The sequence below is a fragment of the Galendromus occidentalis genome, unplaced genomic scaffold (assembly GCF_000255335.2).
Source record: "Galendromus occidentalis unplaced genomic scaffold, Mocc_1.1 scf7180000077469, whole genome shotgun sequence".
Lineage (NCBI taxonomy): Eukaryota > Metazoa > Arthropoda > Arachnida > Mesostigmata > Phytoseiidae > Galendromus > Galendromus occidentalis.
Genome location: NW_003805457.1, coordinates 291,990 through 315,574, shown reverse-complemented (window position 1 = coordinate 315,574; position 23,585 = coordinate 291,990). Strand labels below are relative to the sequence as shown.

The window sequence follows — 23,585 nt, the reverse complement described above, 5'->3', positions numbered from 1 at the left end:
TATGTCGCTGAATCGATGCTAACCACCGATTACTGATCATCTATTGAAAGGCGAGATTCTCCGACTGATGGACGCCTCGGGGAGGCGAATCACCCTACTGCGTGGAGGTGAGGTTCTCGTGATCCCCTCTGGGAAGTCGACGGAAGGGAAATGATTATCGATCGAGACTGCCGACGTTCGCGCATCGTATGACGGAGCCTTCCCTCGGCGCCGAAGTGGAACTTCTGACTCAGAGTAGCAATGACCAACGTTCCGAGGGTCCGAGCGATAAACTCGCAGCGGACACTCGAGTTACTCAGCGATCATGTTATCGAAATGGCGCGATCTCCATAGCGAGCACGTCGCGATACATTCGGTCTCCCACCTGACCCCCTCTCTTCACTTTCCAAGATAAAGTGTCAGTGACAGGGAAGGGGAGGCGAAAAGGGAAGACATTGAGCTCAAGATAGTCATGATTCTGAACCTGTGATCGAGGCCGAAATAAGTTCTTCTTGCATGACTCCGCTATCGAAACTTGGTGGTAAACTCTCACAGCCCACGATCCACGAGCATAAATAATAATGAAGCATCGAGGCCTCCCATCCCCATCTCGGCACCTCGATCGGGGCAAGCTGGAGGGAGCCGAGATAGTGATTCCTTCCGCAATGAAGTGTCACGACCAGAGATGCGCCTTCAGACAGAGGCTGAGGTTGATATCGTCCACCCTAAGTTGCGAGACTGGATGCCGATTGTCGGATACAGTGAGGCTCCAGGGTATGCTTGACTGTAAGCAGAGATCACCAGCATCATTATCTCATTCACCCTCTCCCGTCAAAAAATCTTTACTTTTGTTCAATTTTACCCCCGATTTTTTCTCGTACGATATTCCTCGTGAACTCGAGATACGCACAATCATACGATTTCTAGATTGCAGAACATTGCTCACGATAAACGCATATCTAAGCTTGGGATCGCACCACTTGAGTTTCCGGTTCAGCAGTGCGTGCCTCTTGTGTGGGACTGCGTGCCTCCGTTTTGTGTTTGTCAAGTTTTCAGTCAAGAGTGCCTCCGGTCCGATCGTCGTAGAACGTTTCGGGAAAATGATCCACCCGTAGTGCGCTGCCGAGCTCAGCGCGATGGCGTCCCTGCCATACGAGTTATTATTCTTGACAGCATCGAACACTGTGGTTGTCAAAGGCAAGTTCCGATAAGATGGAGCCCCTATCCGTCAAAGTTTCACCAATAGAGAGGTAGCGGTCATTACGAAATTATGGGACTGCGAGACCCCGTTCGAGGGATATCGCCAATCGATCATGAATTTTTCTGCCTCAAAGTTCCTACACCGGAGTCGTGGTGCGAGTGAAAAAAAAACGAGTCTCAGACATTTTCCGAATTGTAAATTGGGATGCCTGCGAACAAAAAACGGAAGTTTATTGAGACGCTGAAAGCTTTGTCTCACGGTGACCGCTGCCTGAAAGTCCATCCCAGGTCTCGGAATCCCCCGACTCCGTTCGAATCACTAGTACTTGAAGAGCGGCTTCCAAAACCATATACATAAATACAAAAAAACTGTAGGACCTAGAGGTAGGACTCTCGCCGACGGATCGTTAAGGGAGGTTTCGGCGATTGGATCATAGGAGTATTCTGTTGCAGATCTGGATCAGGCATGTTATCGACTTCACGATAAAGCAACAGGTAGTTCGGATGTTTTCCGGCGGCACGGTCGCTCGTCCTACTTTGTACTTCCTGATGATCCCTTAATCCCTAAAGAGCGTTTTCATTTTCATTTCGCAATGTCCGACGCACTTCATCTAATATAACACGGAATATTTGTCTTTCCCGAAGATACCGCCGGTCCAGGATGTCCGATCATTCGAGAATCCCGGAAATCACTGCAGGACGCGAAGGAGATTCCATGGAAAGCCCAGGGTCGCCTGAAAGAAAGTCTTCGTGAACTCGAAAACCTCCAAGAGAAAGAGAGATGTCTAGCCGTCAGCTGGGTCGCATCAGGTGTCCTCTCTGTGAGTGCTGAGCCTCATGATCCATATATCGTATGGAGGAACTTTCCACTAACGGAGCAATTCCTACGGGTCATGCCCCATCGGGGAACTGAAACTCACCCTCTCGTGCAGATGCTATTCGGCAACGGCGCTCTCTGTCTCCTGTACCTGAAGGGCTGGTCCCCGCAGAAGATCCACATCGATCGCTCGTTGTGCGAGAAATTCACGGATCGAGCGGTTCACGCGATCATCACCCCCAAGACGATCGCGATAGCCTTTCATGAGCCAAAGGTTTGTCTAATTGTTCAGTCTCTCGAGAATTATAACGATGTCGAGCGCTCGCGGAATCCGTTGCGGAGACAGGAGTTCAGGACTTGACGGCGACTTCCAGGTCATGCTGATACGATTCTCTCGGCCGCTCCACCAGAGATCCCAGCGGCGTTCGGCGTTGGGAGAAGCCCGGGTGACAGCATTCGAGACCGTCGGCGTTTCAGGTCGCAAATGGGATCGAAGAGTCGCTTGGAGTCGGTCCCGTAATGTGCTCCTGGTCTTCTGGGGCGCTGCTCAGAACGAGGCTGTGCCGTGGAGTCCTTTGCTCACCGAGAAAAACCGAGCGAATGTCTTGGTTTACACAATTCTCGAGAGGTAATTCGATAATACGCTCGTGTTCCTCCTACAGGGACAGTTCCGATTTGTTCGAAAATAGTCACTACCTCATTCAATGGTCGAAATCTCTCGGCCTCAATCGGTGTCGAATGATGACTTCGCGATTTTTAACAGCAATGCTATCGAACTCTTCTGCTATGGACGTATCGGCCGGAATATTCACGCTGCGGAGTTTAGTGATCATGTCAGCAACAACCTGATTACCGTTGAAGACGGTATCGATGAATCGTCGGCACAAGTTTGCGTCTACCAGGTCGGGCAAGGTGAGCGCTGGGGCGGTGAGCAACTTTCGGGGAGAGCTGTGCGGGCTCCCGGGAGATTCGTGGGCTTCTCGAGAATTTTGAAGTGTTCATTAACCGAGTCTGCCGAATGATCCGATTGGGAAGATCTGTCATTTCGAACTGCCTCAAACTCTCGATCTGCTCGAATAGGTCGATTCGTCCGTCTGTCTTGTGTTTCGGTGACTCTGGACTCGCCGATGATCAGTTGTGTAATGCATCAGCCCCTCCAGAAACTCCTCATATCGACTCGGTCACAAGGGTGAGTTGCTAATCGGGGGGATGACTCGTGCCGGCACTGTGCTCGGTTTCCCCTTGGATTCGGTGACTTCGCGAGGCTTGATCAGCCGTCTGTATCTTTCAGGCTCATGTGCTACGACGGTGTGAGACGCACAATCGAGAGCCGAAAGTTGAGCATAACCGCGGACCGAATGCGTTGGCACCCCGGTGGCGCATTCGCGGTCCTGGTTTCCAACCAGGGAAAAATAATTTGCGTTGACCTCGCTCTCAACATTTTACCTCTGCAAGCGTTGTCCGACCTACCGCTTTCGCACACGCTCTTGGATCTCAATCCCTTCTTCCGGCACAAGCCCTCTTGTTTATGTCTCGAGTGGGAGCCGCTGGAGTCGCCGCGATCGAATAATCTCGGCGCTCTCATCATCGACCACACTTGCATTTTGTTGATGAACTTCCGATTGGGTTCAATCACCGCTAATCAAGTGAGTCTTCGTTTTTCAGTTCCCGCCTGCGTACTGCTCTGCCAGGGAAACGAGAAGCCAGTCGGGCATAATTGATGACTTTGTAATAATTATTGTGCATTCCAGAACGAATTGTGGGGACCCGTGGCGCTGAGCGAGCTCTATCTGCGCCAAATGAACATCGAGGCTGCGCTGGGCGTCCTTCGATCTCTCAGTTGGTCCGAATACGCATCGATATGCTATCGGATCTTGTTGAAATTTTGCAACAGACTCCTATCCCACAATCTGACGGATCAAGTCGAGGCGTACCTGGAACAAGCAATGTCGAGCTTCTTTGTCGAGAGTGGTTTATTGGAACAGAACCTGCTCGAACAGTATATGCCCCGCGTCGTCAACTTAGCCAGGAGGTAATCATACCCGCGATCACAGCCGTGATGAGAGCTCGAGCCGATGATGCCGATTCCAAGGCATTCCTGCAAACAACTAAAATCTATGATTCCTCCATTGTTCAGATTCTTCTTCCAACTATTACGTTATGGAAAATACGAGAAAGCGTTCCTGCTCGCCGTAGACATCGAAGCCGTCGATTTGTTTCACGTGAGTCAAGAAGCTTCCCGTTCGCCTTAGTGTGATGAGCTCCAGTCCGAGTCGTATACGGAAGCCCAGAAGTCCGATGTCCCCAAGCGGTCCGCATTTTTTCCGCAGGATCTCAGCGTCATCGCGAAAAAGTTCCACCTGACGGGTCTACTCCAAGCCTCGCTCAGGAAAATCGACGAATTAGAATCCTCAACGTGCACATCTACGACGAGCTCGCATTCGACCAGTGACAGGAACTCCGACGAGTTCGAGAGCTCATCGGACGACGAGCTGAACTGGAGCCGCGCTGAGCTATTTGTTCAATTGGAGCCGACCCAAGTGAAAGTTGCGGCCGCAACTCCAACGAGACAATTAGTCCCGGCCTCAGGGAGTCTGCCGCGAAGCAATAGCGTCCCAGCAAGCGTCACAGGGTCGAAGCCAACTAGAATGAATCAATCTTTCGAATCCGGCTCGTCGTCTCGCAGTCCCGCTCTGAGGAAGAGAATCGTTGATGGGGAAGTAGACGAGGAGCAGACGAGACTCGCGAAAGGTGTCGAGTGCATTTATTTCGGCAAGGTTTGACGATTGCTCGATGAGAGTCGTCAATCGCCTTCCTCGGAGCAATCAGCGATCCATAGCCCGGTTTTTAGCGCACAAAGTTTCGGCATGTCCTGTATGTCCTGACGCAGTCATCGATCATCTTTTTCCATTTTACCGATATCGAGGCTTAATATAATTGAGTGAGCTTTCACATATTCGTGAATGTAGTCCGGGGGGCTCTCCGTACCATTCTTCCAGGGTCACTAATCTCCAAGAAGAAATAAAGAGATTAAGATATAGAACTCTGTCTATCGTCTAGAAACTCCAGGGTGAGAGATCGTCCTCTCGGTTCCCGAACAATATCCTTTCTCGATCCCCCTCCCACCGCGCGGCTCCTTCTTATCGAGAGCTGGGAGCGAATTCCCGAAGAATGGCTGGAGGAGGATGTGCCTAGACCTAGGACCTGGACCGGGAATCTCATTCTTCGCCGGCGGGTTCAATCGAATCTCTTCTCCGGCGACCCTGATGGAGGTATCCATATGTACCAGAAAGGAAACCCATTCATCATTTAATTCGAGCTCTCTGCGCGGCGCCGCCATTCCGCAACCATCCGTTGCTCCCTATTTAGAGATTCTCCTTTTTGTCCATGGTCACACAATTTTTTGCTCGAATCTCACGTCGGGGGATCAGCTCTTGAAACGACGAACAATGCATTGCGGAACGTTTCCCTTTCTTGAGCGGGGAAGATGGAACTCGTTCAGATCGTGCAGACACTTGAAATCGCAGAAATGTCGTGTGATCTCGGTCATAGCTCACAAATGAGAATTATGGAATTAAGCGAATCGAGCTCGGGCAGCCCTTCCAGGCACCTGCGAGGATCAACGGGAAGTACTCGCCGCGGGCGGTGATTAAAAAATCTAGACATCGTCTGAGACGATTCAACACCGAGCTGAAAGAGCTCAAGACTCTACACTAATCTGAGGAAGGAACAAGTATTGTCTAACAAGACTACTTCCGGAGGGTAATGCGTGTTCCGAGCAGAAGAATTGCTTCCCTCGAGTCCGGCTGCTTCGACATGATTCATTCACTGTCCGGTCTGCCAGATGCCAGATCGGTCCCCTAGTGCCATTTCAATTCTCCAGACTTACGGGCTGAATGAACCTAAAGCATTGCGGCGGTGCCCGAGGCACGATAAGGTCCCAAGTTCGAGTTAGACATCCTGTCGGGGAGTCAGGCGTGTACCCGAGCCAAGGGAAGAAGGAACCGAGCTTCCACGAGACCTTGAGGTTAGCCTCGCCGAAGCCCGCTATCGGCTCTCCCCAACAGGACAGGCTCCTGGAGCAAGCCCGGGCCCGGGAGTCTGACATGGCAAATCCAGCCTGAGCAGGGTCGCAAGCGAATGTTGTTGCGTAGATACGAACAATGGAAGAAGAGCATAGGGACCATCCAAGAATTAGGTGATCTCTCCTGCTGAGTTCCTCACAAGGGGTCTCTTCCCACCGATCGGATAACCTAGTCGCGCGAAATGATCGACCTGCCTGCCGTGATCGCATCGGGACACCCCGGAATTCTTCCCTTCCGGAAGATGTCGTCTGGACGGATGATTCCGTACAATATGAGAATTTTCCTCAATTTCATCTCCTACCTGACCGCGGCCGGACAAGACGGATTTCTGAGCACTAAGCAATACGACCCTCGTTCTCTGGATCTGATATATGCTGTCATTCTCCTAGCATTCGAATTACGGAATGTTGTTGTCGGCCATACCGTTCCACGTTCCACACCTTTTTTCGTCAAGTCGGCGAAGTGTTTTGTACGTTTCCAAGACCGTTTAGTCACGGCTTTCGAGCTGCGACTCACTCAGTCAACGCTTCCGACTTTTGACGACCGAAAGGACTTGTCTCGAATGGGATGGGTCCTGAATGAAATGTTGAAACTTCCACTCTTTCCCTCTCTAAGCATCGAGCAGTCCCGGTGATTCCTTTGCGCGAGGCCTCACCTCACGTTGGTCCAAGCTCTCTGCCGACGTCCGTCCGAAATCGACTGACGGGTCAACCTCAGAGACTGGATTGCGATCGCTCGACTTCTTCGCCCAGGAAGGGAAGGGAACTCACCTGACGTCGGTAGTAGCTTTCGGATGAATATTGAATTCGGGGAAACGACGGCGTCGGCGACTCGCCAGACAAAACTCGGCTGATCCTAATCGTTAGGTACGACAGATGATACAACGTTTTTTTTGAATTATTGGTCGCTTCCTATGAAGATTCGCATTCCCGGTGAAGCAGGGTAGAGCTCTTCGCGCCTCCCTGGCGCAACTGGGCGACGGAAAATTTTCCCGATGTGACTCCGTAAAATGCTCACGACCGGACATCGCATGATATGTTCGGGTCACCACCAACTTTTGCGGCGAACGCGACCATCGGGTTGTCATCACGAGTAGATTTCCATCCGTTTCACAGATCGTCGACGACGATACGCATTACGAAACGTTCAGGAGACGCTCGAGGTTAGCCATTCCAATTTTAGTTCACCATCGCCGTTCTTTTCCTTGGAAGTCTGATGACACGATGAAAACGTTGAATAATTCCTCCTGATCAACATTCGATTTTTTCCGTGTTCGGGGAATGCTTCGAACGCCCATAACTAGAGATACGTCGAATGTGAGTGCTCGCTCAATAAGAAAGATAAGTGAACTCCCATTCTGATCCAGATGGAATCGGAGGATCCGTCAGGATCCACGACTCCGAACTCCGGGAGATATCGCAGGCGGAGTGAATATTGAAATGATCCTGAAGATAGGACACCCAGAAGCTAGAGACATGATATATTTAGAGCCTCCCTGGAATTCTGAACGAATTCCAGCAGCTGACACCCGAAAACACATCTTCCATATCGTCTCCATGAAACTCATTAGAGGTACCTCCGTCGTCTACAGCGGAGAAGTCGGAGACAGACTCTTCTGACATCTCCAATCGCCTCCCGATACACTTCTCCGGGCTAACGATTCGCGACAACCTCGAGTAGGGGAAAAGAAATCAGTATGAGATACCCATTGAGGCGAAGAAGTTTTCTGACTATTACGATTGAAGTCATCAACTCGGAGTCAGACGGGTGGCGATCCGCATCACTGGATCATGGACTCGATTGCTTAAGATCTATGCTCAGCGACATTCCTCGCGTAGAGACACGCTAATTCGTCAACCGTCACGAATCCCCGAAGTTGCCGATTGTCGCTCGATATGTTACCGCTCCGCGACGAGAATCCATGGTCTCTCTGGGCGGAACATGGGGAGATAGAACTCCACACTGGTAATGCTGGCGGAGCTCCCAATACTGATCAATCAAATCATCAGGCAATCAGTAAACTCCTCAGTCACTCAATCAGCGACGTTAGTCTTCCCCAGCGCCGCAACCGTCATCATCTTCGCTTTCTCGATCCGTCTGTCGATCGGCTGTGTGTGTGTGTGTTTGTTGGTCTGTCTGCCCGCTTGCTTCTTCAATCGGTAGGAGTAGCAATAGTAGCGAGAAGTAGAATGCAAACGCACTGCCTACTGAAGTATTCTTTCCCCCCTCTCTAGCTTCAGCGCACACGGAACGACTGACCCAGAACAACGTTAGTTGCTGAAGCGCGATCAAACTGAGTGTGTGGTTGCCTGTTGAAGTGCTACTGGCTAAAACATTTTATACGAGACTGTTAATCATCTAATCCCTGTGGAAAGGTATGTTTATGGTGTATGCTTTTATTGATGATGTATAATCCTAGACTCCGATTCAATTTCCGCGTGGCGAATCGCGAGGATAGACACTTGCTCCCCCTTGTTTTCCTAACACCGAAGTCCAGTTCAGACTTCCACGGCTTGTTGAGTATTCGGTATGAACGCGGAGAAATCGAGAATGTTCTTCCTCGAACATGAACCTCACCTAAGACGATGATAGCCGTCATGAGTCAATCGAAACTGGTTTCGCTTCGAACGACAGCGTCGAAGTCGCTCTGTCAGACATCTGGGTGGTGGTTTCCAACTTCGTCTATAACTAGTAGAAGTGATTTGTTTAGTTCTCAGAGTCGTAGTCGTCCGTGTGAGCCAGCGATACGCCGACTGCCGCAGATAGGCCGTTTGTTTACACGTCGCGCCGAGCGCTTGCTTTTTGTAGAATATGTTTGCCCAGTACTTCGGTTTTCGGCAAACTTGCTTCCGGGGTTAGAACGTTAGAACAACAAAATTGTCAAGCTAGCTACCGCGACGCGAGTCCTGGTCGTCCGTCCGATGAAGCTATTGTGATCCGTGATATTAGCGTCGGCCGCAATGATATTCAATGCGGTACGTGTCGCGCGGAGCACCTATCTTTTCCTCTACACGCTCACGGCAGCAGAGCAAGAACATCGACAACAACGGCAACTGAAACAGCAACGCTGGGATGAGGTCGAATAATTGTAAAAGGAGGTCGATTAACATCTTCGTTCCCTCGGGCGATAGTCCGAATTGCACGGAGAATGATTCGAAGCATTGATCGCTCGTTAGACTAGATTCCCTGTTTCCGAATGGCCACTGGTATGCTCCGCGGTAAGGTTATTGCGATGTAAACAGCGAAGCGATCAAGCGAACCAGAAAAATTATTCAAGGGAAGAGACATTCAAAGAGTCAATATCATCCAGACCTGTGAGAACAGAAGCTCGTTCGAAGATTCGAGCTTCAATGATTCGACCGCGTGTCACGGGTCACGATTGGAACGAAGAATCGAGTTCGCAGAGACGCCCTCTGATTGTGGGAGGAAGATGCGGAGGATCGCATATTCGGCGGCTGTATTTTCGTCTAAAATGTCTGCTAAATCGTCGCGAATTATTGCAAAACCTGCAATGGGAAGCGGAATTCGGAAGGCAAGCTTCAAAACGGAGAATGGGCCGAGTTTTTCCTCGGAACAAAAAAGGGGAGACGAATCAAGAGTCTGTTGCCCGATACAAAAAACCTAAACGGACCAAAATGGTTTTGCGGGACACTGGCTCGCTCTGGAGTCACCCCGATATATTAGGATAACCGAGGAAATTCAGTGGAACAAAACGTCGGAATTTTCCTCGCTCCTGCTCGCTTCATCTACGCCGCAACTTGCGAACGTTGAGAGGCTTATCAAAAATCAGAGGAAGTTTTCAGACCGGCACGATAGATCGCCGCGGAACCGAAAGCGAAAAGCGACGGAAGATCCACGGAGCCGATCTCTAGTAGTTGTCGGAGGCATAGCACTTTTTCCGAAAAAACCGTTCTACCACCATGGGAAAATTCTACACGAAATTAGTCTGTAATGAGGAAAACAGGGATTCACTCCGGCGGTTAAGGCGTCTGACGATTCCGGGTAAAAAAAATCAATCAGAAGTTTTGAGTTCAGTCACGAAAAACCGCAAATTTCTCCCATATGCGTAGTTCTCGTCTTTTCAATCAATGACAGACCCATTCTCGACCCAGAATTTGAAGCATTCTACCGAGAACAGCGTTTTCCGGGAATCCGAAGCCGCGACGAATCTTCGCGCGGTCTCGTCAAGTGAATGGAAAAGGTCGGAATATTTCCACGAGACATGGATTGACGGATCGATGCGTGTGCAACGGGGAGCTTCTCGTTCTCACGATTGAGTGGGGAATTTCGCAAGCGATCTGCATTCGACGCTAGACCTAAATCGAGAAGCGGAGTGAACTTGAATCCGACGTCGATATCGCGGCCGAAAGGTCCTCGATGGAAATATAATCAGCTCATGCATGAAAAAGTGGGGGCTTGCAATCATGGGGCCTTATTGTAGGCGGACGATAGCGTTATCTGCGACGTGCTATAGAACACGAAACAAAGCCGAGCGCTTTGTCCTAGAAACGTTTCCACTCCAACAAAAAGCATAGTGCAATCGCAGGATTTTCGAAAAGTTGGTAAACCGCACACGTTCGCTGACCAACTGCAACCGACTGGGGCTGTCTAGCGTTCCGTAGCAAACGTTGAAGCGAATTACTGGTGCTGCCGCCGCCACCACCACCGTCACCACGGTTGTTGTTGCCGCCGCCAGCGCCAGGTCGACTCGTTAGCTCTGAGGTTTTGCGAATCAACACCTCTCGGAAATCTCCGACGCAGATCTGGCGCGACAGAGTGTCTCTTCGGTCTGACTGAGTCGTTGCTTCAAAGAAGCTCGCTCGAACGCAAAGGGAGTACTCTCAGAAGGAACGGACGCCGCACGATCCGGAGGAATATTTTGTCGGGTGCCGGATGCGAAATGACACTTTGCGAAGTCGCGGGAATTTCCATGTTCGGCTTTGGCTTCTCCGTTGTACAACCGCGCTCATTCATCTGAGCGCCCTCCTTGTTAGTCCCGGCCCGCCAGCCGCTACGAGTCAGCGACGACCAGTCGACTCGCAGACAAACTCTGTGGGTGACGACTCGCTCAGTCGATGACGATGGCGGCCGCCGACGCCTGATGTGTCTTGTGCTCGGCGTCCCTCAGCATGTAGCACGTTCCAAAGAAATGTTATTGTCCGAACGCTCTCTTTGTCTGTCGTCTCGAAAACTCGACACCATTGGAGATCTCTCCGATCGTATCTTTCGAAGAGATCCTTTGTCCGAGTTGAAATACCACAAGCTCGGGCGTCGCGTCTCTGAGCGGAACTTCGTGTGTCGTGAATTCCGCGCAGCTACCGCGGCGAGTAAATCCTAAGAGGGGCTCGAACTTCCGCATCCGATCAGAACTCGAGCGGGGACGCTCCCTGAACTCCCGAAGTCTCCGGAAATTGCCGAAGTCGCCTCTTCAAGTCCCACTGGTCGCGTCGATAGTCTCGACTGCGCAGACGATAGTCGATCCGATCGGATAACTTTGATCTAGTGATCGCCGCGCGATGTTTATTCGGCGTTCCCTCTCACTGTCTTTGAGGCTGCTGAGCTCGCCGACCGAGCTCCCTTCTTATCGCCGTGCTCAGTTTGACTGGAGGGCGATCGACTTCGGAGTGGGGGCGGCAGATGACCAGACGGTGAAACGGTCCAACCGACCGCTATATTTTCGTCCCCCCTCTTCATTCCGTCGGTGCTGCGGATGCCACTACTAGAAGGCTCATATCCACTCGGAGCGGAGGGGAAAAACGCAGTTGTCATTCATGATGCAATTTGACGATCACTTTCCTAAACATTGCCGCAGATGTCTAGGAACGTTGCCCATAATATTACTTTGGTGACTTTTCCGCATTCGTAAAGCAGAATCGGTCCCGGCGAGAGCTCCAACCGATGAGAACATATTTTTGTGAAGTGACTCCTTGATCGTTGTCTACAGCACGCTTTTTAACTGGAAATCCTCAAGTCATCGGAACTGTAGCCGTGTGTGAGTGCGGCTAGCCAACGCTTCAACTCTTTAACCCCATTAACGCATCTCATCCGGAGTTCTGTCGGAAGACAAATACTATTTCCGGTTCCTCTTCACCGGGACCCAAACGGGCACTGGGCATTTCAGTAGATGGCTCCATATTCCATTTGCTTTGGAAACGGCTATCGCTGAGGAAACAATTCCGGGCGACCGTTCTCCCACAGATCCGGCAACTTGCCAACGTCAGCCCAAATAAATTCCGCCGCGCGCGAAGAAATGTCTGATTAGAGTGAAGTCCGTTATCAGCAAGAGCCGGGCTATCCGACGACCTTGTGCAGGTCCTGTGGCTGAAGTACCATGTACCGGCTCAATGTGGGCCTTAAGCGATCGTCTTGTGTATGATTGTGCGTTGCGTGGAATCTACAGCCTTGTCCCTCGAGCATCAATGACTGCGATGATCCGATTCCGCGAAAGTCAACTGACCCGCTCGGAGACAGCCGTTGCCCGAGCTCTGTCGGAATCCGGGAACTCTGTTCTCAGACACAGGTGGATCCCCCCATGGATTCGATGCTACCCAACTCAAACCATGTGGAGCAGCGGCAGTGAAAGGAAAAGATGTCCCCGGTTTTTCGCATCTGCTGAAATGCTGCTTTCACGCTGGGGAGGTTCCGCAAGCGATGAGCGGACGGTTTCTTTTCCACCTAATTGCCATCGGAATCACGGAGAGTCATCGATCAGCTGAGCGTTGGGATCGGCTCTGAAAGCGATTGATGATGGCACAGAAACTTGCAGAAGAGTATATCCCCGCCCCGAGCTGGTCAACAAGCATGGTAGGGACGAACGTGGCGTAGCAGTCCGGAGCCGGCTCAAGTCCGCGCGAAGCACTGACGCCGGTCGGCTTCGATCTTTCCATCCCACAGGAATGATGCCTCGGATTCGATCTTCATTCGTGTGGCGAAGCGCGTCGGCGCCTTGTGGAAGATTATTCCAAGTAGCCGTCGCGATGGAATTACCCGACGTTGATTTCTCTGGATGGGAAGTACGCCGGGCGATCCGTTAGGACCTTCGGGAAAGTTTGGATTTTCTTTTTATCCCGGATATCACAGAATATTTCGCGTTCGCTGTAGACCGCTCGCTAAACAGTTGAAAGCGAGCAGCTGGCCATTCCGTCAGAAGATCTGATGTCGACTAATTGCATTTCAATTCTACTTCATTCGTCTCGGAAGAATGAGAATAAAACCCGTGATTATCGATGGAGCTAACGCGGAGCGCGTTACTTGTGAGAGGAACCTTGTCCCTCGATGAGCTGAATGCGAAGATCTTCTGCGAAGACGCCTCTTGTTTTCTCCTCATCCTGAACAACGACAGAACAATCTGTTTTTAATTCGTCCACAATCGATATTCCGGTTCCCCGTACTTTTATAGAACTCATTAATTAATCAGCTCCTGAAGGGAATAACCTCTGGGCTCATGAAGACTACGACTGTATTCATCGCCAGTGAGGAGGATCATCAAAACACAGCACAGGAATCGAGTCAAGAACGGTGAGGCAGAACATTCTCTCACGATGAAGAGCTTCGTTTCCTTAATTTCGACATTGAGAGTCGCTCATCGCGATGGAGAATCGATTCATGGCTCTTTTTCCGCTGGAGCTAGTCGTTGAAAGCCACGAATTTCTCACGCAAATGGGTGTCCAGTGTTGTGAAAATCGGCCCGAGTTTCATCGATTGTCTTGAAAGGCTCCTCCCCCCCCTCTGGAAGCGATGACAAAACCTCCTCATGGAACCATGATGTTCTGTCGTCGCTAGAATAGAAAGCGAGGAAAAAATTGTTCGTGGTCAGCTTCAAATGGCACTGCGACTGGCAGTGAGTGCTGGTATCGCTGCTTGTGCTGGTAGCGGTCTGGGCTTCTTCTTGTGCCGGAACCCAATGAAGAAGGGGGCCAAGGCTTCGGTGGACCGCTGAGCGCCGATGACGCTGTGGACTAAGATGACTGCAGTTAGCCTTGAGCTCCCGAGCTACGGGTTCTTGATGCCTGCTGTCTGCTACAGGGTGTTCCGAATGGGATTCAATACCGAAAAAAAACTGGAATCCATCGGCTGCTTCGATCGTTAGACTGTTACGATTGCTTTCTGAAACTGCTTCAGAAAAGCGTCGACTTCCCAATTTCGTATGCACAGCCGTCTGCAGCCACTTACGGAGGGAGCTGCGCAAATATCGCCGATCAAGCGGAAAACGCCTCGCGGTCTTTCTAGGCCAGCTGGAGACTCTCTTGACAGCGGGCAAGTCTGAGAGCGTCTCTCGACCGGATACTCGCTGAGCGGTACAGATCCTGTACCCGAATCCCTGGCCTGACCTAGACCGCGGATCGAGCCTCAAGCCGAGGGGGAATTGGATGTTCCTCGACGTGCACCGAGAACTTCAAAGAGACCCAGTGGTGAGAGAACTTCATAATTGGCGAGAATGCACCTGATCCAGAGTCGTTCGGGCCCGCGATTGATGCTCGGAGCGATGCCCCTCTCCATCCGTTCGGAGCTGCTCCAGGATCCTCTCAACGAAAATTGGCACAAATGAGCCACGAAAACCTAGAAGCGAATCTTGGCAGGGTTCGCATCGATTCCGAGCATCAGATGTTGTTTTTCTGAATTTTCGACCGTCTACACCGCTCGCCAAGGTCCTTACGGAGTTTGACCCTTTGCTGCCACCGGGGCCAGTCGCGGACGAATCAATGCTAGGCAGCATCAAGACCGGCAGGACATTAAGTTGAGGGCTCATAGACACTAAACGGGTCGCGCATGATCGCTGCTTCAGCTATAGGAGTCTCCAGCTCCACAATCGACCCGCAGTATCTGGAATCGTCGCTGAAGCGTGACTTCCCACTAGGGAGCTGGAAGTTACCGAGGGAGATGGCGCCCAACTATTGCGTAGGGTTGTTGTAGAGAATCTTCTTTTGAATCAAGATTCGATGAGCCAATGAGTTGGATGGCTGTTCAGCTCCTGAGCCCCTCCTGAGTTACCGGTTCTGAGGCGTCTCGTTGACAATCCGGTTTGATTGCGATGCGATTTTCGCCCCGTCGTTCCGAGCTTTCCCATCCCGCGCGGGGGGTTGTGGACTAAAGAGACACCAGCTGGGAAAATAAGCACCGTACACCCGTCGTGCGATCGGAATTCTACCGATGGTCGTGTCCGGAAATTTAAGACTCTCGACCACTAATGATGGCTCTGACTTTTGAATTGAGGGCCTCATGCTCAATGACTGACTCTTCGTCATCATCTGACTGCGCATGTGTTCGGCGGCCGGGTGGTTCTTTCCCTCTTCAGCAAGTCGCCGAAGCAGCAGCTGATCGCCACCGCCGCAGCGTCCCCGCTCTTCCTGCTTGTGTCGCTGGTGGTGGGAGCCGCTCGCGAAGAGGCAACGTTGGCGTTGTCTGTGCTGTGCTTTGTTGGTGAACGCCGTTTGTGCTCCTGAAACATATTGTGATATCTTGGAAAATCGTTCGCGGAATACACATACTTCTACTGGTAGGCCGAATTTCGAATATTCTACTCCGGCTAGATCAGAAATCCAGGATTAACTGTGATGATCAGCTGACCGGGCTTCGGAAGACATCCGGGTGTCCCAATTCAGCCAGCTCTACCGCAGGTTTACGCTCGATGGACGACAAAAGTTTTTTTCCTCCTTGGGTCGTAGTATCATTGAGCGTGGACCCCGTCCCGAGATACAGAACTGAGCTGATCCGGTAAAGAAGCCTCAATGCTGACCGTCTGAACTCCGTCCTCCTTTGGGACAGGTGAAAGGCTTCACGGTTTAGATCGCCGTCAGAAAATATCTCCGGAAGGATCGGTTGGATATTCCGAGATCGAAATAATCCTTCTCCGCGAAACAGTACGACAGTGCGCAAGGCTGCCGAACCCTTGGCTGTCTCCGAGGAAATTCCACTGCCATGCAATCGTCCGTTGAGAGATGATCTGAAAGGTTACAGACCTCTTCCGCTCGGGACTCCCCGATGGCTGACGGATGCACCATGTTCAGTCTTCCGAGCTGGCCATGGGAGGAATTTTTTTAAACACAGCCACCTCCACAAGGAAAAGACGCAGTTCTACTATACGATGATTCGCCTCTGATGCGGACTATCCGTCCAAAGGCGATAAGACCTCCGCGAAAGCGAGCGCACGTCCGTAAACACCCCGGAATACGGAAAGCCTGCCGTAAAAAAAGCATTATCCCATATTTTCCTCTCTTGAGAGTCACCGAAGAACAGATCGCGGTTTCATTCCGTGATGTATGATAAAACTTCTGCCCGCTCGAAGTGTGTACTACCGAAGTGAGTACTGCGGGCCAGCCTATCCAGATCCGCTATCGCTTTGGTTTATCTTCTTCTTGAAGGAAGAGGTGTGCACTTAGCCCAAGTCGACATTGTCGTTATATTCGTGTCAAACGAAATCATCTCCATGGAATCTGTCGGATTTGAATGCGTAACAGCAGTCAGGGAACGATTTCCCCTGCTCGAAGCAATTCCGACGACAACAATATGTCGTCGTCGTTGTTGTTGTGATTATAGCTGCTGCTGACATGGGCCCACAGTTGGTCGTTGAACGTCGATGTAATCCCATCAAAGCCTAACATCCTTCCGAAGCATTGTTCGTAACCATCCTTGGCGAATTTCCTAATTGCGATTTTCGTTTTTGAAATCATCGGAAAGCCTCGCGTCGGTATATTGATGCATCGATGTGTCGTGCATGATCCGCAGCGAAGAGCATTCGACGATAACCTTCCGTTTCCGAGGAAACCCATAGTGGGCCCCGCATTTGGAGCAAAATAGCCTTTGCTGGCTGTCGGTCGGTGGATCCTAGCGACCGACCGACCGACGGTCCGTCGGCGTCGTCGTCGCTTGGTTCGTCTATTATTCCGAGCGTTCCGTATTATGAGCCTTTCAGACGTCCGGGTCTTTGTATTTCTGCTCGCAGTGCGTATTGTCAATATTTTAGACGAATTCCAGATAAGTCGCGCGTCTTGTTTCTTGCACGAGCCGCCCCCTCCCCATGGAAACCTCCCACGAATGTATCCGCTGAGACTCTTCCTTCATTGATTTCCTTCAATTTTCTCCTTCATTCCCCGAGCGTCCGTCCTCCCATTCTCACCGAGCTAGAATGTGGAACGGTCTACGTTCCTCTTTTGTGTCAAGCCATTGGATCGGTCCGCGGCCGACTGGAGATAGGGTAAAAGACGATGATGCAGAAGTTCGAGATAAAGACCGAACTTGGCAGGTGCGAACTTGTGTAAGTTCTGGTCCGCAATAGCTCGAATTTCTAGCGGACGTCGAACGCTCGGAGGATCGGTTAAGCATTTTGCACCGCCGGCACCGCTCCTCAGTCCGAACTGGAGAGCTCGGGTAGCTAGCCGACTGACTGACTGACTGCCGGTCTTGCCAGCTAACTATTCTTCGTTCGTCTTCAACATTCTTCAAGCCAAGCAAGTTGGAACCTGTCGGAGTGGTAGCTGTCGAGCCGCAACGACGATGGGGCTGCCGACTTCGCGGGGATTTCAACAGCGTTGCCGGCCAGCCGGCGAGCCGAATGAACGAGGCAACGTTCGTACCGAGCGCCGCGGTAAGCCGCTTGCGAAGCCGTGGCAATGTTGAGTGGCGGCGTTCCTTCATTCGTCGCTCGCTTCGTTCGCTGAAGTAGAAGACGCCCAACTGCAAGAGGAAATTCCAGAAACGAGGATTTTACCTGAGGAGAATTCCTGATCAAATATCTTCGGTTCAGATAATACCCGGCTACTTGTCTCTAAACAATGTCTACGCGTAGTATCGTCCATCGCCCCGTCATCGCATGACCACCGCTATCCAGCAGCTATCAACCCATAGCACTGGGAAATAGCATAAGATCCCCCGCGTACCCAGTGTATGTTTACGAGGAATACGAGCGGCGTCGCGACGAGCAGCGACTGACGAAGCTTTCGAAGCTCACTTGGATTTTATTACGGGAAACAGGCGTCCACAAGATTCGTTCCGTCGGAGCGATTTGACTCGATCCGTTCTTGCATCTATTCAGCGATGAAATGGGAAGTTGACGAGTGGAGGGTTTTCGGGGTGACTTGAAATGGAAGGAGCGATAGCATCGTTCCCAGGTGGCAGATCGCAAGTTGGGCTCCGGAGACGATTTTTTGACATGAGGCATGTATATGTCCAAGCCGCCGAGATTACGATTGCTGTGGGTGATTGAGGAAACATACCACGATCAGCTTGGGATCGATCGACCGCATCGAAAGTGCTGGATAAATTTTGCACGCATCGGTTCGGATTTCGGACGCTTCGAATCTAGTTCTTTCGGCTTCGACAGTGTAAGAGCAGCAGCTACGAATTTTTCTCGATCGAACGCTCATAAAAAGTTATCCCAAGAGAAATGCAAGCTAGAAGCGATTCCTACGTTGGGATGAAAAGAGTGGTACATCGAGAGAGATCGCTGCAAAGTCAATCGGTCTCAGCCGTACGTATTTCGGCAGAGCCAATTTAGAAAAATCAGGAGAAAGTTCGGCTTTTCGCTTTCAATCCGCCACGCACGTTTTCGATACATGATGATGAAAATCGTCTTCGCCGATCGTTGCGACGGCTCGGTGAGGCAACGATGCTCTATAGATCATGAATACAAACATAACAGCGTATGAAGGAAAAACACGGGGTCTTATGTGCTCGCGATTCCGGGTAAACAACATCATCGGCATTGAGAACTCGAGTGGCAGCAGCCGCTGTTGAAACATCGAATATCATCGGTACAGGTATCGCTCGCGGCAACTCGTATTTATTTCTTCCGACGACGACGGCTCGGCGGTAGACGACTGCGATAGCGATCTGACTTCGCGCGGGGGATCAGCTGTTCAAGAGCACTGAGACTGCCAAAGGGCAAAGGGGGCATTGTGTGCTCGGGCTGCAGCTTCCAAAAATATACAAACATATTTATTTTGGAACATAATTCTTTGGTTCATTCCGGATAATTCACTCTGGGGCTGCCGACTGAACCAAAAGCACCGCCGCTCTTTAGGTGACTTGCGGTTTAGTTGACCGCTTGACTGACTGACTGCCGGGCTGGCTGTAGACCGCTGTTAGCCGAGCCGTGGGTTAGTCCGCGCCGACGCAACGACCCCTTCTGCCGGAAACGCAGGCCGGAGTTAATTCCTGCTGTTCGATCGAGCAATACGTGCTTGAATGCTTGCCATTGTGGCAGAAGCTGTTCCGATAGCGAGCTCTTCGTTGTTCCACGTCTTGCTCGGCTCATCTTCTTCGTGTCCGTGGCGCACTCTTCGTCTTTAATTTTATGAATCCGTAAAGAGCTGCACAAACAGGATATCAAGCTGCTGAGTGAAAGTATTTTCGTAGCAGCGCAACAAGGCTATCATCGCGCCGCGCATGCTCCGGCCGGCAAGAAACGAACTTATCGACAATGGACGCGCATGGATAAACGCTTTTCCACAACTACGCGGCCGATTCTTGATATTTTCTTCAACCATCGACTGCGCAGATGCGTGCGAGCGATCGACCGCACGAGCAACGACTACTGTGAAAGTCTCGTTTATTACGAAGAAAAAACAGTCTGAGAGATCCATCTTATCGGTGATATAAGACAAGCGGTTGCGGAGACATTTTGCCAACCGAAGTCGCCGTCGTCGACGACGTTCGCAGCTGTATGGCCACAAACATAGTGGCCGGTTTTGGGCCCCTGCAAGTCGTTGTGAGGTACGGCTCCGCGGGAGTCGCGGGCTAGGCCAGGCCAAAAATCGATTCATCCGCGAAAGAAGTAGCATCATCGACAGCAACGGCATCGTGAGCCCATTCAGAGGAGCTGAATAGGGAAAATCTGGGCTCCGTGAATTTCACTTCTTCCGAATAATTAGCGACGCTCGAAACAGATGATACTTGAAGTGTGGAAACCGTTCCACCGGCGGGCGGGCGAGCGGAGCAACCAGCCCACCTACCCACCCTGTGACCGGTTTCAACGCGTGCGCAAGCACAGCTCTCACACACCGGCGAGCAGCCGACACACACAAGAGAGTCTATTGACCGCATTGTCTTCGAGGGTCGCGGCAGACTTTCGCAATTATCAATGGATGATTGACTGAAGTTGGTTCAAGTTCTTCTCCTCGCTAGAAAGTCAAATAGTCAGTCAGTGAGACGGACGGGCAGTCATCCAGTCGCTCAGTCGGAGTCACTATCGGCGACGGCACGCACGGCGTCGATGGAAGTCGTTGCTGGAAACTACCATGAGCGAAGCACGGGATACCTTAAGACGCCTACGGATGGGATCCACAATGGTAACGACAGATCCGATTGCGATCTGCACATGCGGATGGGAACGTTCCGCAAAGCGTTGTTCTTCCGCGGCAGTCCAGCAGTGCGAACACCGGCAATGAGCGGATTCGACTTCCCCCCCCCCTTCCCCGCCTTCCTCCCGTAAATACATCGACACGACAAAAAATACCGTTTCATTACTAATACGATCGGCTGATACCGAATTCCTCAACGGCTCTCCGCTCGTTGTCTGTCTCCGTGGGGACGAAGAGCGGAACATCTTGTTACTTCCTGAGATATTTTATAATGGCATTGTTTTTGCTCTGCCGGCTGCTGGATGTGGTATTCTCAAGTTTAAGAGCTCGTAATCAGCTTCGAATTCCCATAGTGTTCATTTCCTGGGACTGCGGGCAAAGTTTCTCTTCTCTATCTTAAGTTCTCGGTCCAGCCCTTCTAACTTCCTCTAGGGATATTCTGATGGGAATGGATAGGCGCTCACGAAGCGGGTAGAAATTCTCTGGGAGATTTGATTTCTCCCCTCTCTCTTCACTTTTAAAAGGCTGCCCAAGGCTTCACCAGTGCGAGCAACTAACAATTGTTTCCCTCGCGGCCACCACTGACTGACGCGGCCAGCAGCTAGTTTTCAATGACAGCCTCGCAGATCGACAGACTTCAACGATGGCTTGTTCATTGCATGAGAATCAGAGGGAAATGCTTTACACGAGTCACGTTCCAAACGGAATTCACTTCGCGAAATCAGAAAGTGAACGTTGCTATCGGGAAATGATTTTAAATCGCGGAAATCCCCTAGAAGAGCGGCCCGCCCATGCAGAGGCACGAGCTAGACCAGCCGGATGACGGAAAAGAGAGAGCAAGGTATTCCGATGAGCAGCGAAAGATAATTCAGCACGATCTCTACTCGTGAAAAAAACACTCCTTGTCGGGGAAAGAAAGTCAGCCAGGATCCCAAAGAAGCTCGCTCCTAGGCTGGAGCGCCCTGCCAACGATGCCTGGAAAAGGAGCAACAATCTGTTGGAAACTTTCGGGATAACGTAAGAGAATTCGTCGGCTCAAGAAGACCGACCGGCTCGGGAGATCGATGCTGTTCGTTGCATGTCGATGTTCTGGGCGCGGCAACGCCTCGCTAGATTCGATACGCGGCGCGCTGGAAAGTCCACGAAGCTGACGGGAGCTCACAACGTCGACTCTTGTGGCGTCAGCGCATCGCTCCCCTTCTTTACCAGTGTCTAATTCTCTTGCACAAGGACATACATATCTAGAACGAGCAGTATTATGTGGCTGCTCCCGCCGCTTCTGCTTTTGAAAGACGCACAGCCGTCATCGCGGAGCGAACAGAAAAAAAGCAGCTTCGCTGCATCCACCTTCAACCCGGCGGAGCGTTTGAGCTGTCGAATGGTGATTCCTTATGATTCCCGTTTATGCATGGCGACCAAAATTATTCGATGCTCGCTGCGAAACGCGCAGCTCGCATCCCCCGAAGACTCGGTGAAATAGATTTAAACTCCCGATCACCGAAAACGTTGAATGTTACGGAATGGAACGCTTTCACGAGGGAGACGTTGATCGAACCGCTCGCTCGCGCTGGCGTCGGGCGCGGATTCGACGGGGCCTTGCCCCTGTTTGACGTTGTTGACTGCGAGCGTTGAATAATTCTGGCTAAGCATCGAGTTTTTTGAGTTGATTTCAAAAAAAAATCGCAACTTTCACACTTTGACTGCTACTTGCCTCACTACGGGCGTCGCTCTAGTTTCTCACGAACAGCTGCTACACTTTCGCTGATTATTTGAATCGGAGGCGGAAATTTTTCTTCGCTTCCCGCGAGGGGAGGAATGGCCGAAGTGGTTGCGGTAGAAAGCTCCAGAGCCGCGGGAACGAGGGAAAGACTCCAGTCGCGAGTCGAGTCAAGGTTCGCCACCAGTCGACCCGCCGGCGTCGGTTGCGAGGCCCGCCGCACGTCCGAAACATCGCTATCGCTATCTACCGACGAGACATTCGGGGAGATAACCACCCAAGAATCGTGGAAATAAAAGAGAAAGAGGAACTGAGAATCCGAAAGGTGGGCGCTCAGTTGCAAATCGTTCGCGTCATCCTGACGCTTAACTTTTCGAAGATCAGATCCGAATGATTTCACTGCCCCGTTTTTTCATGGCTTTTCCACCTGGCGGGGTACTTAAGAGCCCCGGGGAGAGAGAAGAAAAAAACGTCGCATGCTACTTGCGAGATATTCCAGAATGAGGGGAAGAAAAAGACGACGAAGAAAAAACTGGAAAAAACAATGGCAGCTCTGGAACATCCACGACAGAAAGGCGAAGCATGGCAAACGCTCGTGAGACTGATGCGTTGCCAGGTCTGTTCGAAACAATTTGTCTTTATGTTGGCAGCGACGAACTGGTTGGCCTCCCTGCCCTGGCTTGCGACTTCCCACAGAATTCTCTCTCGTTTAGCAGCGGTAGTCTTGTCCCTGTGTTTACATGACGTCTTTTCAGTGAATGGTATCAAAGAGCACAGAAAGTTTCCCGGAACGCGAGCGACCCGACCAGAATCGAGCGGTGGCTGCCCTGACTCCATCAGATTTCCGATCGAGTCGCGAGGCTGACCGAGACCGTTCGCCGCAACGGCTCGACGTCCCATGAGCTCAACGGCTAACGAGCACTCGCAGACAGGATGACTGAATCACACAGAAAATGGCTCAAGTTTTTTTCCTCCCAAAGTTCCATCGCGTGCCCTTCACGGCCATATCCGATGATTAATCATTCGAAGCCAATACATGCGCCGATGAGCGTTCTCAGTTGCGAGCGATTGAATTTATTATCATGCCGCAGCAGAAAATCTATTCATCGCGAACCGTGACGCGAGAGTCCATGAATACGAGTGTAGCACAGCGACAGAGTTGCGCGCCTCTTGCCGCATACTATGTAGTTGACAGATTGTCGGCGTTGCGAATGCTTGCTCAACAATCAGCGGGAGCCAAATAGGTACCTAGTCTCACGCCGATAAAGCCAAAGAGGAATGAGCTGAAAAAGGGTAATAGGTAACTTGCTGGCCCGACGTGAAGAGGCGTTTCGAGCTCTCGGAGCATCCTCAGGAACTGAGTTTTTTTTCTCTTCTTTGCTCAGATCGGGCGCGTACTCAGAATGGCGTCCAGTAGGAGGGGCGCGGCTCTGGTCGTTCTGGCATGGCTGGCTCTCACCAATGCTCAGGAAGTGACGACGCAGACTACC

At 51.3% G+C, this 23,585-nt stretch overlaps 1 protein-coding gene across 1 annotated transcript; it reads left to right on the top strand.

Moving 5' to 3' along the window:
• Nucleotides 1-644: 644 nt before the first annotated feature.
• Nucleotides 645-5,028, top strand: frtz (WD repeat-containing and planar cell polarity effector protein fritz). Its single transcript, XM_029111783.1, has 12 exons — nucleotides 645-740; nucleotides 1,095-1,176; nucleotides 1,633-1,677; nucleotides 1,825-2,000; nucleotides 2,112-2,270; nucleotides 2,371-2,624; nucleotides 2,760-2,908; nucleotides 3,077-3,185; nucleotides 3,288-3,642; nucleotides 3,748-4,028; nucleotides 4,134-4,218; nucleotides 4,327-5,028. The coding sequence occupies exons 1-12, from the start codon at nucleotides 645-647 to the stop codon at nucleotides 4,777-4,779; spliced, it is 2,244 nt and encodes a 747-aa protein (XP_028967616.1). The 3' UTR covers nucleotides 4,780-5,028.
• The last annotated feature ends 18,557 nt before the right edge of the window (nucleotides 5,029-23,585 follow it).

Coding starts and splice junctions, on each gene's coding strand:
- frtz (XM_029111783.1), top strand. CDS start 645: ATGAAGTGTCACGACCAGAGATGCGCCTTCAGACAGAGGCTGAGGTTG. Junction 1,678..1,824: donor TCACGATAAAGCAACAGGTA/GTTCGGATGTTT, acceptor TCTTTCCCGAAG/ATACCGCCGGTCCAGGATGT. Junction 2,271..2,370: donor TAGCCTTTCATGAGCCAAAG/GTTTGTCTAATT, acceptor GGCGACTTCCAG/GTCATGCTGATACGATTCTC.